Consider the following 15415-nt stretch of genomic DNA (forward strand, 5'->3'; position numbering starts at 1 on the left):
ATGAGGCATTCAAGGTCCTACACAATCTACATTCAACCAATCTTGCCAATCTTGTCTTATACTATTTTCCTAAGCACCAATCAAACTGAACTAGTCATCATGCCCTAAATTAATCCCTCCATTTTTTTCTTTTTTTCCTCAATAGTATTTTATTTTTCCAATTACATGTGGAGATAGTTTTTGACACTGATTTTAATAGCTTTTTTATTTTTCCATATACATGCAAAGGTAGTTTTCAACATTCATCTCTGCAAAATCTTATGTTCCAAATTTTTCTCCCTCACTCCCCCTCCTCCTTCCTCTAGACAGTAAGTAATCTAATATAGGTTAAACCTGTGCAGTCCTTCTAAACATATTTCCATATTCATCATGCTGAATAAGAAAAATCAGATCAAAAAGTAAAAGAGAAAAAAACAAGCAAAGAACAACAGCAAAAAGTAAAAATACTATGCTTTGATCCACATTCAGTCTCATTGTTCTCTCTCTGGATGTGGATGGCTATTGGAATTATCTTGAATCATCTTATTGTTGTAAAGAGCCAAGTCCATCACAATTAATCTTCATATTATCTTATTGTTGTTTTATACAATGAAATCTTGTTTCTACTTACTACACTTAGCATCAGTTCGTGAAAGTCTTTCCAGGCTTTTCTGAAATCAGCCTGCTCATCATTTCTTATAGAACAATGATGTTCCATTACATTCATATACACATTTAAGTGGATATCCACTCAATTTCCAGTTTCTAGCCACTACAAAAAGGACTGCTACAAACATTTTTGCAATATGGTTCCTTTTCCCTTTTTATGATCTTTTTGGAACACTGCTGGATCAAAGAGTATAGTTTGATAGCCCTTTGGACATAGTTCCAAATTGCTCTCCAGAATGGTTGGATCATTTCACAACTCTACTAATAATGCATTAGCGTCCTAGTTTTTCCATATCCCCTCCAATATTTATCATTATCCTTTCCTGTCATTTTAGCCAATCTAATAGGTGAGTTGGTATCTCAGGATTATTTTAATTTGCATTTCTCTAATCAATAGTGAGAATATATTTTCATATGACTATAAAGATTAAAGCCCCATTTCTCAAATATATAGGGAATTGAGTCAAATTTATAAAAAATAAAAGCCATTCCCTAATTGACAAATGATCAAAAGATACAAACTATATCCAAAGAACTATAAAATCATGTATATCTTTTAACCTAACTAGGCATGAATCCCAAAAGAGATTTTTTAAAAAGAAAAGGGCCTATATGTACAAAAATATTTATAGCAGGTCTTTTATCAGGGCAAAGAATTGGAAACTGAGGGGATGCCTATTATTTGGGGAATGGCTGCATAAATTGTGGTATCTGATTATAATGGAATATTATTGTTCTATGGGAAATGATGAGCAGGATGCTCTCAGAAAAACGTGGAAAGTCCTCCATGAACTCAAGTTAAGTGAAATGTGCTGTGTACAAAGTAATAGCAATGTTGTGGGATGATCAGCTGTAAATGATTTTGCTATTCTCAGCAAGAAATGATTCAAGACTACTCTTGAAGGACTTAGGATGAAAAATGCTACATATTCCCAGAGAAAAAACTGTTTGTTTCTGAATACAGATTGAAGCATATTCTATTTTTTTTACTTTATTTTTATTGAGGGATATTTTTGGGGATGTAGGAAATATAAGCTTTCTTTTGCAACAAGACTTGTATGGAAATGTTTTGCACAACTAACTTCATAGGTGGATTCTCAATGACGGGAGGTTGGGGAAGAAGGGAAAGAATATGGCACTCAAAATTTTTAAAACAAATGTAAAAAATTGTTTTACATGTAACTGAGGAAAATAAAAATATTAAATAAAATTTCAATTAAAAAAATAATTAAAAAAGAGAAATGAGATCTTTATCAGAAATACTGGCTACAAAAATTGTTTCCCAGCTTTCTGTTTCCTGCCTAATATTAGCTTGGTTTAATTTGTACAAAAACTTTAATCAAAATGATCTGTTTGCATTTAATAATGTTCTCTAGTTATTCTAGTTCTCTAGTTCTTCCCTTCTTCGAAGATCAGACAGGTAAACTATTCCTTAGTTTTCTAGTTTGCTCATAGTCTATGAGAAAATGTCCCTTTATGTCTAAATTGTGAATCCTTTTTGACTTTATTATTTTACCTATTTGACCTTATTTGATATAGGATATGAGATGATGGTCCATATCTAGTTTCTGCTATACTATTTTCCATTTTCCCAGCAATTTTTGTCAAATAATGGGTTCTTATCTCGGAAGCTGAAGTCTTGGGTTTATCAAACAGTTGATTACTATAATCATTGACTTTTGTATCTTGTGTACCTAACCAATTCCATTGATCTACCATTCTGTTTCTTAGCCAGAACTAAATGGTTTTGATTACTGCTGTTTTATAGTTCTAGGTCCGGTATGGCAAACCTTCCATTTTTTACTATTACAGTTTTGCTCACCCTAGACACTGAAATGTCTTTTCGTCAGTCTCCATCTTTTCTAAATGTCAACTCCTTCATGAAGATTTCCTTGATCTTTACTCCATTCTTTCACAGGAAAGCTGGGTAGAGATCTCCTCAGTCCTTGAAGTTCCACAATTCTTTGTAGCTTTTATAACCTGTTTGACCTTGGGCAAATTAACTACCCTCCCTGAACTTCAGTTTTCTCATCTGAAAAACTAATGGATTGAACCTAATGTGTGATTATTCAAACTAATCCATGATTCTCCTATATCTATGAATGGTTATCATTCCTCTACCTGCATCGCCTTCTCCTAATAGCAGGAGCTGTCCCTCTTTCTAAACGTTTTCCTCGGTGTATAGCACATAATAAAAGCTTAATAAATGGCTTTAATTTATTTTTTAAATGAAGCAAACTAGACCTTCCCTCTCATAATCCACTGTTCCTGTGATTTTATAAACTTCACATAATGTATTTCATTTGCTTATCTTCCTTACTAGATTTTAAGAATCTCCAGGGCTGAGCCCTTGTCATAGTGATCTGCATGGTCCTGGTACCTAGCATAGTGCGCACAGTGCTTTGTGCTGAGTTGGGTGCCATAAATGTTTTTTGAAGGAATTGAAACAGTGATAAAGAAATCACCCTAGAAATGCAGAAAGTGACAAGATGGAGATAATAGAGACAGAAATAGTGTCAGCGATGGTGATAATAGAGAGATAGCCACAGATCATAGAGATGAATTAAAAGATAAAGAGTCGCAATACAGCTTTAGATAGCCAGAGACAAACATCAGCTGATTCGATTTCAATGTATTACTTTCTGTGGCTGGGGGGAGGGGGGAAGGGGAAAGGGGTGTAACGTTATTCGTGGCTCCTCCCCTCACTGTCCTCTGGCTCCTCCTCCTTCTACTCTTAGGAGCTACCCTCTATCCCCCCCCTTCCCCTAACACTTGGGTTGCTCTGATGTCTGGAGCTTTTCTCCTGTTAAAGGGAGGTGGGGATGTATGGGGGTGGAGCGAGTAGACTGCATCATTCTGAGTAACGGGGGAACAAGTATCACTCTTTTTCTTTCCCCCTGCCCAAAGCCGCAATTTCTCACTGTCTATAATTCATCCAAGCCCTGCCCCCCACCCCCACCCCCTTTCTGGTACAGACATGGTACGATCCCCAGTCTCGACCCTAAGCTGCAGTGGATATTGCTAGAACCCACGCTGAAGACTGAGCTGGAGTCTGCAGTGACCTGGGCGGTTTTCCCTGGCCCCAGGGACACAGCTCCCCTCGAGACTGCATCATGACCCAGGGAAAGGTACTTTGCGGTCCCCATCCCCAAATCCTCCCTAGCCCCTGAGAATGGAGAGCTAAACTCTAGACCTCTTCAAGCATCTTAACTACAGCTGTTTGCTAAGGATGTAAGAATGGAGAGGAGATGAAAGAACCATTTAAAGATGTAATACCCCCAAAATGAGCTGCTGGGGAGGGGGGCTGCCACCTTCTTTATTTCCTCTCCACCCATCCCTCTCCCCAGTCTATTCCTTTCAGCTGTATGTTTGCTAATGAGGACCCCATGGGGCAGTGCCATCTGTCGCCTCTACCAGGACTACGCCACTTGATACGCTTCTCTCCTCATCTCTCTCACACATCCTCCTCCCTATTATTTCCCATCTGGATGCCGCTGTGTGTGATTCTGGACTAGGGAAGGGGTATTGATACATCTCTTGCTTGTCGTCATTAGAATGGTCAGGTGTTAACGAGTTTATTTGGGGTCTTTGGTGGGGAGGGGCAGGAAGAAAGCTGGATGGAATGCTTTCCTTTCCCTAATTTAGATTTTAAATTTGAGGCTGCCCCGAGGGGCTTAGAAGCTTGGCCCCTCCCCAATGAGTTTATGTAACTTCATTTTACCGGAGTTATACAACCAGGGATGGCAAAATGGGAGGGGTGTTTAATCTCATTTCAAGGCTTGATGAAGGCTAGACAAATAGAACCAAAGGCAACCTTTAGGTTCCTTTTTTCCTCCCAAATAACGAATAGAACCAATATTGTTGTTGTCAAGGATCTGAAAACCTTACCCTCCAGCCTTGGTCCTAGGTTTGAGCTATCTGGACTTAAGATGATGTCATTGAGTGATAGCATCACCTGTTATTGGTTAGGTAAGCTTATGAGAGCCTCCAGATTAACTGAAACCAGAGTTTAGGCAATGCCTACATGCATATAGTGAAAAGAGGTTATTGGGGGAATTAACTTGGGGAAAATGGATATTATGTAATTATGAATTGTTGTATTTATTTCCCCCCATATCTGGAGTGCTGTGGTGAATGCTAAATGTCTAGATAAAGAGGACTTCTTTAATTCATTCTGGGAGGGCTTTGGAGAGAAGGAAGAATAGATTCATCTGAACCAGTAGGAGGGGTGAAGTTGCAGAAAGTAAGGATGTTATCTGTAGCTAAGGACTGGAACCATAATTTGTTGGTATTAGGCTTCAGCTTGGAATGTTTGGGGATCCGGGGACCTCATTCCCAAAGGCAAAGAAAAAATCAATTCATAGGATAGTCTAGCTCAAAGGGCCTTTAGAGATTATTTAATGCAATTCCCTACCTCTCCCCAACTATTTTACAAATCAGGACACAGTCCCTGAAAGGTCACACAGGTAGTCAAAGCAAGGATATAAACTAGATGATCTGATTACAAATCCAAATCTCTTGCAACTGCACCAAATTGCCCGATGTAAATCAAATTTTCCTCCCTCTAATCAATAGACTTCTCTTTTCAAATCTTTTTTTTCAAAAATGTTCAATCTTTTTGTTTCTACATCACTTTCTGAATATTTCCTTTTCCTTTTTCATCCCCAGAAAACATTTGTCCCTTCTAACAAAGCTTTTTTTAAAAAAAACACCAAAAAAGCCAAAAAACTCAATTCAGCAAAACCAACACACTGCATCTGCAACATTCCAGGCACGTAGTACCCCGCATTCCCAACAAAAGGAGGGAGGTGAATTTTCTCACTTCTTCAGAATCAGTCTTAGTCATCATAATTAGCATTGTTCAATTTCAGTTTATTTTTCTTTTAGTGGATGTTCTTGTTTATTTTTTTTCTCTGAAATTTCTTACGTTTAAATTTTCTTCTTAATCTTTCATCCTAGATCTTTTTTGTGTGTGTCTAAACTAATTTTCATCTCTGTATTTATATCCTCAACTCCTAATAAATTGTTTGATTATTCTACATTTCCCTTTTTATTTTCATAGTTTGTTAACCCAACCCTGAAAGAATATGAATGTTTCTACAATTAGTTTCACTATGTATAGGCTTTTACATTTCAGTAAACTTTTCTTTTATGAATTTAGATGTTATTTCACTTGGTGCATATGTTTAATATTGATACTGTCTCAATGTCTATAACAGCCTTGGTTCTAATGTATCATCTCTTAATATTGTGAATTTTTATTTATTTTTCCTTTGATAACATGATTATAATTCTTGACTTTTTAGAATTCCCTGATGTGTAGTGAATTTTTTTCCAGTTTCTTATTTTATTATCTTGTATTTTTACATATTTATTTTATGCATCAAATTGTTGAGTTTTGTTTATTCCTGCCACTATTTTGTCTATTCATGGATAATCATCAAATTATATAACCTCTTCACATTTAAAGTAAATATGACTGCTAGGATTATATTTTCCTCCCCTTTCCTTCCTCTCTTTTCATTTGACTCTTTCCCTTCCATCAACTTAATGATCCTTGAAATGTTTTGTGGTACTCATTTCCAACAAGTTTTTATTTACTTTGCTGTCTTCTGCATTTCTATCTTTTACTGGTCTCTTCTGAAATTACATTGACCAATGTCTGTGTGCTTCCTAGTGCTTTCTCTATTTTTCTATTTCCCTTGTGAAGGTAAAGCTCTGGAGTTCTAGATTCGAACACTCTCATCCATTTTATATGTTACTGCTTTTGTACTTGTATATATGTGACCAGACATTACACAGAGCATGTTCAAGGGTCCTCCGTTTCCAAAGACCACTTGTGCTTTGAGGATAATGAGTGATTCAGTATTGCTCTGGAATGATGCAGAAAAAACCCTGCGTCGCCTCTCAGGACAGCTGCAGTGGGCAGGGCTATATGTCAGTTTATAAAGGAGATATAATTGAGACCCACCTTCTTACTTCAAGCTTTCTAATGTTGGACAAGTAGTTCCTTCTGACAATAGACTTCCCAAGAAAGGGGTTGGGAAGAGGCTAAGCTCCTACAACACCAAGCCAAACACATATGATCAAGTGCTAACAGGCAGGAAATCTCTTCCTATGTTCCATGCATGCATTCAACTTTTATTTTATTTTGGTTTAGTTTTGAGCTCTTTTCTTTCTTTGTTTCACTTACAGAAATATCAGTTAATGAAGTTATTATATCCTAGGTCATGAAGCCTACTCTTATCCCCTTGCCCTTACAATGGCTGTTATTCGTCCTTCATTTTCAAAAGAGGAGCAATGACAAACCAGAGTAAAATCTTGACTTTACAACTCTTATATTGTCTCTCTGGGCTTATGAGCTACCAGTAGCTGGATACTCTTGAAGACATCCCTTCTCCTAAGATATGATCCAGTTCTGGAAAGTACAAAAATTCTTTGGAGAAAGTGGCCTCCAATTATTATGTCTTTAGATGAATCTCATTTACTCACTGTCTCTCATCATAGATGTATACTACCACTTTTCAACCCTATGAGAATATTTCAGTGAGACTTTTCCACTGTCCCCTTTCATAACGGTCCTTTCCAACTTTTTCTTGTATTCTGTTTTCACTACAGCAATCACCTCTACTCCCATCCCCACTAAATAAAGACTAAATAAATTATTATGCATTCTCTTCTTAACAAAGACAACTTAGGAAGTTTCTAATTCTCTTCTGTTCCTTGTCTTCCCTTCCCTTGCTCAATTTTCCATTTTGTTATTCCTGTCACAAAATATATTAATTCACTTTTAGGGGAGAGTGAGACATAATCCCCAGAATATTAATTCAGCTTTTCTTACTTTACTTCACCTGCTTCTTTTAAGTCTCTTTAGACAATTTTTCCCTCAGATGGCACTTCTTTTTTTTTACATATTGGTCCAATTTCTTTTTTTAAAAAATATGCATGAAGTTTATTTCATTATTTAATCTTTTCTTGATAATTACATTAATTTATCTTTTCTTTGTTTTTCTTTTTTGGAGTATTGCAAGTCAAATATTCTCATTTCTAGGCTATTGTTTGTTATTGTTGTTATCTTGTGATGATCCAATTGTTTCTTTTTCTTAAAGAAAAGATGACTTTTCAATAATGAGTAGTCCTAGCTTATAGGATATTTTATTTAGGGATGAAATTTGGAAATATAGATCTAGAACAGGAAAGAACCTTAATTGTCCTGTCAAATCCCCTGTTTCACAAATGAGAAATGAGGTCAGTTATGGTTAAGGTCCAAGTGTGTGATTGTATGTTCAATATTCCTTTTGCTGCATCAGACAGCAGAAGCCTTTAATTCTTTTGCTTTTTAACATGCATGAACGATTTCCCCTCAATAGAAGCAGCATGTTTTTTTTTAATTCAAGGTCTATTGTGTTTTGAGGTTATGTATTAGGAAGTATTACATTATTTTGCAACTACTATACTTCCCATACTATGAATGCTGGTAAACAAAACTGATATTAAATATATTGGGAGGGGTAATAAGGGCAACCCACCTGATCATTGTATTGGAACGTTGCTCATGGACCAAAGCATGCTCTTAGGCCTCTTTCTATGGGATATCCTCTCTGATTTTAGCTTCTTTCCTGTTTCATGAAAATTTTTATGTAGACATTTGTTAAGAGATATTGATCTACAAATTTGCTTCTCTGCTTTGACTTTTTCTGATATCTGTTTAAGATCTATTTTTTTTTTATCATTGATGGAATTTGAAGGGTTACCTTCTTTTCCTATTTTTGCAAATAGGATAACATCCTTATCCTCTTTCTTTTTTCCTCTTTTCCTTTTGCCATGGGCCATCCCAGAACTTATCCAGGATGGTCTGGTGGCTACTTCACTGCTCATACAGCTTAGATAAGTCATGACTCCTTTGCTTCAAATGAAAAGGAGAATCACCAGGCCTTACTATTATATCTGAATAACCCTTTAACTTAGCATCCTCCCTGAATCTAATGTCTTTTAGACCCCCAGCACCATCCTTCAATAAACTAACATTATCTGTGCCTTATCTATGTTTTCCAGAACTCTTAAGACATGTTAACTATTCTATCTCTCTGAAGCCAAATTTTCTGTTATGTGTTGTTTTCCTGGATTAGATTGAGAGCTACTTGGGAGCATGGATTGTCTTACCACTTCTGTTTGTATTCCCTATTCTTAACTCTGTGCTTAGCACATAGTAAGATCATAAGTGTGGGTTTTTTAAATTCCTATTAAAAAGTGAACTCTTTGAGGGGAAAATACTGTTTTTGCCTTTTGTTATGTCCCCAAGTGATTAATATAGTGCCTGATGTAAAATTAGTATTTATCAAATATTTTTTGACTAACATTGGAATTCAGTTGGGAATTCAACTTGTCTTGGGTTTTTTTTTTCTCTCATTTTGAGAATTCATTTAATGTTTATTCAATTTCTTTTCCTTGACTAAGCTATTTAACACTTTATTTATTATTCTAAGCATGTGATATTTTTGTAAATATACATGTTCCATTTAGAAGTTTTTGTTAGGAATCATAACATTTTCTGATCATTTACTTTTCATTATTAGAACATTTTTCATTTTTTTATATTATCAGTTTGGCTTTCATCTTTCTCTTTTTAAAATTAAATTAGCTGATGTTTTATTTCATATTAGAATTTTTAACAAAACAAAACTTTATTAATCTAATTTTTTGTTTTAATTTTTATTGATTTCTTCCTTGGTTTTTCTGAATTTGTATTTTTGTGTTTAGCTCAAGTTTTTGGTTTGCTTCTTTTCTAGTTTGTTGTAAGTGCATGCTTAACAATGATCTGCTCTTTCTTTTTCTGCTGTTAAAAGTATTTAGAGAAATAATTTTTCCTCTAAGGACTGCCTTGGCTTCATCCCAAAAGTTTTGGTATATTATGTTGTTGTCATTTTCTTTGAAATTATCTATTGTTTTTATTATTTGTTCTTGTCATTTCCCCCCACACACACTATTTTGCATTAAATTTTTAATTTGATTTACATTTTAATCCTTTCTATGAAAGTCCTTTATTAATTATAATTTATATTGTTATATGAGTCAATAAAAGTTGTGTTTGGTATTCTTGCATTTCTGAGTTAATTTGAGGTTTTAATCCCAGCACAAGATTTCAATCTGGAGTACTTGTACTCTTGGGGGGAATGAGAAGATAGTCAAGGGCATTAAGAGAATATTTAATAAATAACTTCTAGGTCCTCTTCCTTAAATAACCATGTTATCCCATTGAAATATTCCAAAAAGTCATGATGTTAATGAAAAAAATTAATGGAATAGAGAGGGAACTAGAGATGTAATTATGCTTTGAATAAAGATTTCTTTATTGAAAATTAATTAATCTCATAGTGCATGATAGACTCTAGAATTTATTTTCTTTCAGATTTAATAGGAGGTACAAGAACTGAAAAGAATTGAAATCCTAAGCACCTTGTCAATTTTTATAAAGATACCATATACAGATGAGAAATGTGTATTCTCCTTTCTAATCCCATTCAGTAATCACCAAAGATCTACAACTTTTCTTAAATTCTATTCAGACTCTGATCTTTCTTGTACTTTTTGTTTGATTCAGACATACGTGATATTAGAAAGTCATGCATTGAACTCCCCAAATTACAGTTTTTCTGTCTGTTTGATTCTGACTCACTGTAAATAGCAGTCATTTCTGTTTTGACCAGAAAGCCTGAGGGTTTTGCCCTCCCAAATTTATTTATTTAGGCTATTTTTTTTTAATTATGTGAAAAATGTCATTCTTTGCCTCAATTACTACCTCACCTTGATCACTGATTGGGTGTGGTCTCAGTAAAACTGAGATCTATTGAGAACCTTACTCTAAAAAGGCCAGAGTCTCCCATTGCATCCAGGGCCATTTCTAGTCATCCTGATCTATATTTGGTCACTGGGTCCTGATGGTTCTGGAGGGGAAAGTGAGGGAGGTGACTTTGCACAGCCCTCTCTCACTTAAATACAATTCACTTGTGTGTTGTGGCATTACTTCCCTGATGTCTTCAAGAAAGAAAGAAAAACAACACAGTCTATAACAACATAATTCAATTAACTTTTTCTTTAAGTCCTAGGACTTCATTCCATCTACTATATATGTGTTCATATTTATGTTATTTTGTTGTCTTTGTTGTTTTTAGGTATATTGTTATTTCCCTGTATATCTACCATGTCTGCTTTTACTGTTGGCTTTTCTAAAATCATAATTGCTATCCTTTTTTGAATTCACCTGAAGAATAATGAATTCAGAGTCATCTCCTCATTTTAACTTTGTGTGAATTTTTATGTTGCATTTTTATATTATATTTCTTGTAAACAACATATTGCTGGATTTTGTTTACTAATCTACTACTCTCTTCCATTTTATGGATGAATCCATTCCATTCATATTCAGGTTTATGATTGTTAATTGTGTACTTCCTTCCATCATATCTTTTTAAGACTTTTTCCTTTCTTCTACCCCTCTCTTTACAAAGAAGAAAAAAGTTAAAGAGAAGGAATGTGATCAACACTAGTGATCTGTAATTGAAGTGATGTTTCCATTCCACTGCACTTCTTTTCTTCCCCTTGCCCAGACACTGATTACTAGTTCTTATCTTTTTTTTTCTTTACTAGTCATTCTCCCCTCATTATCCTCTTATAATCCACCCTCTAATGATATTTCTTTAGCTCGTGATGATTGTTTCTCTGAATGTATTGACACCCTAAAAACATCCTTCCCTTTTTCTCTGTTCCTGTTTTCTACTAAATTTAATGTTTTTCTACACCAAACTCTGCATGTGTCCTGCTCTTTCTAAAGTATTTATCCTTCTTTCTTTCAGATCTCTTATTTCATTCATTCTTTCTTTCTTTCTTTTTTTTTTTTTTTTTTACTTTTTGCTTCTTTTCTTTTAAATACTCTTGTTCTTGTGGCAAAGCTTTTGTCATTTTTTCCCCTGAAGTCCTGCTTGCACTTGTGGAGGAGTTACTTTCTTTTCAGGATCGGATTTTTGGGTGTCTTTGGATCTATAATAATTCCTTCAGGTCATGATGTCTTCTGTTTGGCCATATCACCATTCTCAGTTTCTGAACTGGTTTCAAAACCAGGTTATATACCACCCCTCCTACACTCTTGGTTGTCAGATACCAAGGAGTTCTGCACTCAGTTTCAGGGAGGAACTTTTATGTTACATCCTACTTCTTTTAAAAGATTCATTTCTTTTTTGAATAATTCTAGAATTTCTTGTAGTGGTTCCATAATCGCTAAGGAATCTGAAAAATATTCCTCACTAGAAATTTTTAGTCACTTTTCTTCATATATGGTGCAATATCTTATAATATTGAGATAACTAGGTGATACAGTGACTTTAATTCTTTTTTAATTTTTATTTATTTATTTTTAATAATTATAACTTTTTATTGACAGAACCCATGCCTGGGTAATTTTTTACAATATTATCCTTTGCACTCACTTCTGTTCCAACTTTTCCTCTCCCTCCCTCCACCCCCTCCCCCAGATGGCAAGCAGTCCTATACATGTTAAATATATAGTGACTTTAATTTTTAACAGCAAGAAAGCCTGAATTCAAATCCTGCCTTAAAACTTCCTATGTGATCCTGGCAAGTTATTTAACCTCTATGTGCCTCAGTTTCTTCATCTGGAAAATAGGGATAATAGCATCTATCTTATAGGTTTATTGCAGTACTTTGAAAATCTTAAAGTTCTATATAAATGGTAGCCAATATTTTTTCCTTTAATTTTTGCTCATTTTTATTTTAGTCTGAGTTTTATGGTCTTTTTAATTGCTTTGGGAGATAAACTTGAATATAACCTTTTTCACTTGGACTTTTTGTCTTAAAGTTTTTTTTGTGTGTTCCCACTACAATAATTTTTTTCCTTCTTTCTTTCTTACTTTTCACCCAGAGGGTCCCATTCCATTCTATTGCTATGTAGATTCTTTAAGTTGTACATCTTCATTTTCCTTGGGGGTGTTGGGCTTGGCAGTATCCCTTACGGGAATATACTCCTATATGAAGACTCATGCCAGATGAGTTTCTAGTCCCCCTTTCTCTTTGACCCTTTTCTTTCTGTTTGACTCTGTACTCAGCTATGTCTTTGTCTGACATTCTGATGATAAATTTCTTAGTCTCTTTCATTTAGTCTTTTCCCCCAAATGAGTCTGCTTCTCTGTTTAAACAAAATGTCTAGAGTTTTCCTCCTTACCAAAATGATACAGATTCATATCTCTGATGATTAAGAGGACCAGGATTCAAGTCTTGACTGGTTATTCTAAGAACACTAATAAATACCAAAGGCATGATGGACATGGACAAATTATGTAACTTACCTGGCTAGCTGAGCTGTTTCCTTGACCTAACTTTCCTGGTCAAGATTATCTCCCTCTCCAGCAGAGATAAAATTCACCAGTTTTAGTACCTTCCTGGCCAAGTGAGAGCCAGAATTCATCTTATTCATCTCCTACTTTAGGTAAACTTCTATTCAATCATCTGGATCATTGAGAACTCCACCTCTACTTAAGACCCTCCAAAGAAGTTCTTAATTTTATGGTTTAGGAAATTCTATTTAACCTAAATTCCCTGTTCTATAGCTCCTAAGCCTATTTCTCTTGTAGTGATTTGATGATAGTGTTGGGGCTATTCCTTTCTCTCCCCAAATCTTCAGTGTTCTGAGCAGATTCATTCAATCTATTCTTTCCTCATTTATCTTGTCACTTATCCTTGGGCTTGCTCTTTTATAGCAAGAGTGAATTTGGGTTGAAATGACTGAATTTCTGAACTTTACTTGAGGTACATTCCCTACCTTTTTTTTTTTCTGGAAGGGCCCTTGGAAGAAAAATTAAGGGAACCTTAGGGACAAAGTCATGTCTTAGAGCTCACAGGAAGAATGAGTCCTCAGAAAGGAGAAAACCCCAAGTGAGGGACCAATTGTTCTTTACTTTGTGTGATTCAGTCTGTGAGTCAGTTCTAATGCTGGAGTCAGATCTGAGTTCAAATTACCCCTAATGTTGACAAATGTGTGATCTTGAACAAATCATTTAACTTCTTCAAACCTCAGTTTTCCAGTCTGTAAAGTAAGGGAGTTGCACTCTGATTTTTTTTAGCTCTAAATTTATGATCTCTTTTTAGCTACCAAATGTTAGATAAACAAAGATGAATTGCAAAGAAGAAACAATTTGCATTGGTAGAAGGAGTTTCCACCCAGAGAGTTTAATAGGTCAGTGGAATCACAGGTCTGGTTCAAAATAAAATAGTCATTCGAGTGAGGAAAAGAGGGGCAAGCTAATAGTAATACTAATAACAACAATAGCATTTTCATAGCACTTGAAGAATTTGCAAAGAATGTTTCAAATATTACATATTTTTATTTTTTATCTTATTCTTCCAAATACATACCAAAACAGTTTTCAACATTCACCTTTGCAAAACTTTTTGTTCCAAATTTTTATCCCTCTTCTCCTCCTTCTCCAAGATAGCAAGTAATCTGATATAGGTTAACCATGAACAATTCTTCTAAACATATTTCCATATTCTTGCAGTATAAGAAAAATCAGATCAAAAGGAAAAAAAAACATGAGAAAGGGAAAAACCACAAGCAAGCAAACAACAACAAAAAAGGTTAAAAATCCTATGTTTTAAACACATTCAGTTTTCATAATTTCTCTCTTTGGATGAGGATGGCACTTCTCATCATGTCTATTAGAATTAAATTACCTCATACAAATATCATCTCATTTTATCCTCATTACAATCTTGGGAGGAACTTGACAGTGACATAATTGAAGTAGATAGAGCTTAAAACGGGATCCCCTCCCCAACCCCAAGATTACAAAGCTACTATATGTCTAAGGTCACATATAAATTTAGTTCTAACTCCAGATGCAGGACTTTCTACACACTGCACCACCTAGCTGCCATAGAGTGTAATAGAGGAATAATGCATCTAGACCAGATTTTATATTAAAAGTCACAAAATATGAATGGACGCAGAAGAAAACCTTTAACATTTTTTGAAAAAATCTTTTTGAGAAGGCTTTATAGGAGGACACAGGAAAGAAAAGTATAGGTTGAACAAGTGAGGACAGGAAGCAATTTTGTGCCAGTTCACAGCATACCCACATTAATGGAGTCAGAGCTTCATTGCAGCAAAAAAATATAACTCAAACCATGGGGAAAATTCTTTGCTAGAAATTTTATTAGTGTAACTGATGTATTAAACTGTCGTAGAGTTACATATATCTTCAAACTAATATTTCAAACTAAAAAATCTATGATGACAAAGTGAAATGTGGAAAATAAATAGTTTATTACCAACAAATGAAGAAAAGTGTAATAGATGTATGACTTTGCTGTAGACTTTACTCATATTTTTATGGTTTTCTAAGAGTAAAATATAAAACAAAAATTGACAGCTTTTTTGCTTTATAAGGTTTTTGAACATTGTTTATTTCTATAAAGATTTCATTCAGAAAGAAAAAAATAAATTTATGATTCTTTCCCCCCTTATTTTTCTTGACTCCTGTCTACTTCTGTTTCTTCTATGACTAACATTTCTGTTTTCTTTCTTCCCCTTTATTTTTCTTCTTTTTCTTGTATTCCTCCAATAATGCCCTTCATTCTCCTTCCTCCCATTATTGATCCTAGAATCACAAAATTAGAAGGAACCTAAGACTCAAACCATGCCTGAAGGATATGTACTCTCTCCAACATTCCAACATGTAGTCTTTGATCCTCTTCT

General features: G+C 34.7%; 1 protein-coding gene across 1 annotated transcript in view; it reads left to right on the top strand.

Moving 5' to 3' along the window:
- Positions 1–3638: 3638 nt before the first annotated feature.
- Positions 3639–15415, top strand: part of FAIM2 (Fas apoptotic inhibitory molecule 2) — a 57361-nt gene continuing 45584 nt past the window's right edge. The window contains exon 1 of the mRNA XM_051963091.1: positions 3639–3776. Within this exon, the coding sequence (XP_051819051.1) occupies positions 3762–3776 (15 nt within the window). The 5' untranslated portion in view covers positions 3639–3761. The remainder of the gene's footprint in view (positions 3777–15415) is intronic.

The sequence above is a fragment of the Antechinus flavipes genome, chromosome 5 (assembly GCF_016432865.1).
Source record: "Antechinus flavipes isolate AdamAnt ecotype Samford, QLD, Australia chromosome 5, AdamAnt_v2, whole genome shotgun sequence".
NCBI lineage: Eukaryota > Metazoa > Chordata > Mammalia > Dasyuromorphia > Dasyuridae > Antechinus > Antechinus flavipes.